Below are 2,224 nucleotides of genomic sequence, written 5' to 3'. Positions count from 1 at the left end.
GGGTTCTCCTGTCAGGCACGGTCTCGCAACTTCTGATGGTGGTGAACTCTTCCATCAACTTTTTCATCTACTGTGTCATGTCGGCTCTCTTCAGGGAGGTCTTCTGGGACTACGTCACCGCTCGTTGTCCCAAGTTCAACTGCAAAAAGACTCCGAGAAGTGTCGACGGCGGTGGTTCTGGACCTGGTCCTGCTGTGTCCCGAGCCTCCGTGGAGCTTCAAGAGACCAAAGTTATCACGATTCCATCCGAGAACAATTGGAGAAATGGCACCAAAACCCCTATAGATGGCGTTGTGTGAAGTCCTCTGTTTTGGACTCGCTTGCCCAGTTCGTGAGTGAGACAGACTTACAGACAGACTCGGACAGAAAGACCGAAGTCGGTATCTTGGTTTTGTGTGATATTAACTCACCTCTTTGTATAAACACGACGAAATAAGCCGCCGCCGCCAAGTGGGCGTCTGGGGAACGATAGATGAGATCTGTCCCATTCTCTCTTTTTGTGCCTGGGAACCAGTGGGAGTTGTTTCTAAGACGAGAATAATTGGTTTCCAGTTGGTGCCAAGTATCTAATTTACCAAGGCCGTTCTAGTGGGATATGTTCATTCCGATCCAACAGAGAGGAATGGAGGCAAGTTTTCCACCCATCTAACCAACCCAAGAGCATCCGAACGAACAAGGAAAAAGGATCCATCTGCCATTGGGAGGAACATGCGACATCTGACTGGAAGACAACATTAACAATAAGAATGATCTTGAGAATGAATGACCGTGAAATTTTGCACTTCTCCTCATAATTTGGCCCATTATGGTGTATTGATACCAGATTAGTCACTAGTACTATGTAAGAATCCAATGCAGAAGGTGTCTGGAACTGATATGAAAGAGTTGAGAACATGAAACGTGCTGTCTTTGTGGCTTTCGACCTCAAAGGTAACGAGCAATGCACGGGTCGAATTTGAGATCCGTCTAAGTACATCCGGTTTTTGCTTGATCCGTTTCTTTGCACCCAAGAAAAATAGATTAGGTCCAATGTCGTGCGCTTGGTTTGAAACCCTTGCTCCTATAACTCATTCATTTTCAGCCCCGGCAATGCTCGTAAAGCCTCTGAAATTACTTCAACTTGAAGCGATACTCAACTCAGTCCATTGTCTTGACAGTCCAGGATTCGATCATGGCTTCTCTGTAACCTATCAGATTTGAACACATTTGTGTTGTTGGCCCCCTCATATTTTTTCCACCATCCGTTCTTGTCTTGAACTGTTCACCAGGGAATTTCTAACTGATGACATTGCTTGTTATCCTTGGTGTCGTCCTGGGAGACCCGAAGATCATTCTCGTCCAAGCTCATCTTGGCACGATCTGTTGAGCTCTTTTGTTTGGGTTCAGTTGGTCACAAATGCCTTAGAAAATCGCAAGCCAATGGAGCGTTGGCCGGCTGGTTTTGTACCTACATGTATACCGTCACAGAACACCTTCTAAGCAATCTTATTAGAGCGTGTTCCGGGAACGAGTTCAGGGTGTAAAAATTTGAATGTTGTTCCCAGATCTCTCATCAATTCAGATCCAATAGCCCAGTCAGGAGAAGCACAAATCCAATTATATCGTCCTTCCCCCATACTTCTACCTACTACTACCCACTGACTGCTAGCTACTACTGCATCATCCATCGATGAGGACTTTTGTATTTTGATTGCGCGATTGTACGGATGTATTGAGTTAATAAACGTGTACGAGTGTTCTGGACTGTTGTCGCTATTCACTTATGTCATTATCAATTTTTCTCTTCTGGGATTTTTTAACTTTTTTCTTTTCTTTTTGTTTTTGCGGATTATTTTACTGGGGATGAAATCCAAGGAGTTAAACTGATTTTTTTATATGATTTAATGTTCACATCATAATATATCCACCAACGGATTGGAGTTGGCAATTGTGGCTAGCCCTTGAATGTCGGACTGATTTGTAATTTGGATCAAAAATTTGTCCAAATCTGACTTAAACAAAATATGATTGGATCAACGCCAATAGTTTCGCTATGAATATTAGAGCGAAGTAAATTGAACAAAGAAGGAGAGCGAGAATGGAGATTATAATTTGGTTTCTTATTTCTGATCCGCTCGCTTTCCTGACCAAGTAGGTATGACCTCAGCCAGTGTTAGTCTTGCAGTGTTGAAATTTTGGTGGTGCTGTGACAAAAGTCAAAATACAGGGTGGCCGGAATTTAGTG

General features: G+C 43.4%; 1 protein-coding gene across 1 annotated transcript in view; it reads left to right on the top strand.

Moving 5' to 3' along the window:
- LOC131891155 (probable G-protein coupled receptor frpr-1) overlaps positions 1-1,743 on the top strand; it is a gene marked incomplete in the record, with an annotated part of 37,249 nt that extends 35,506 nt beyond the window's left edge. Inside the window, 1 exon segment of the mRNA XM_059240682.1 lies at positions 1-1,743. Coding sequence (XP_059096665.1) covers positions 1-299 — 299 coding nt within the window.
- Positions 1,744-2,224: the final 481 nt, after the last annotated feature.

The sequence above is a fragment of the Tigriopus californicus genome, chromosome 2 (assembly GCF_007210705.1).
Source record: "Tigriopus californicus strain San Diego chromosome 2, Tcal_SD_v2.1, whole genome shotgun sequence".
NCBI classification, from domain to species: domain Eukaryota; kingdom Metazoa; phylum Arthropoda; class Copepoda; order Harpacticoida; family Harpacticidae; genus Tigriopus; species Tigriopus californicus.
This window is presented reverse-complemented; position numbering and strand designations above follow the sequence as displayed.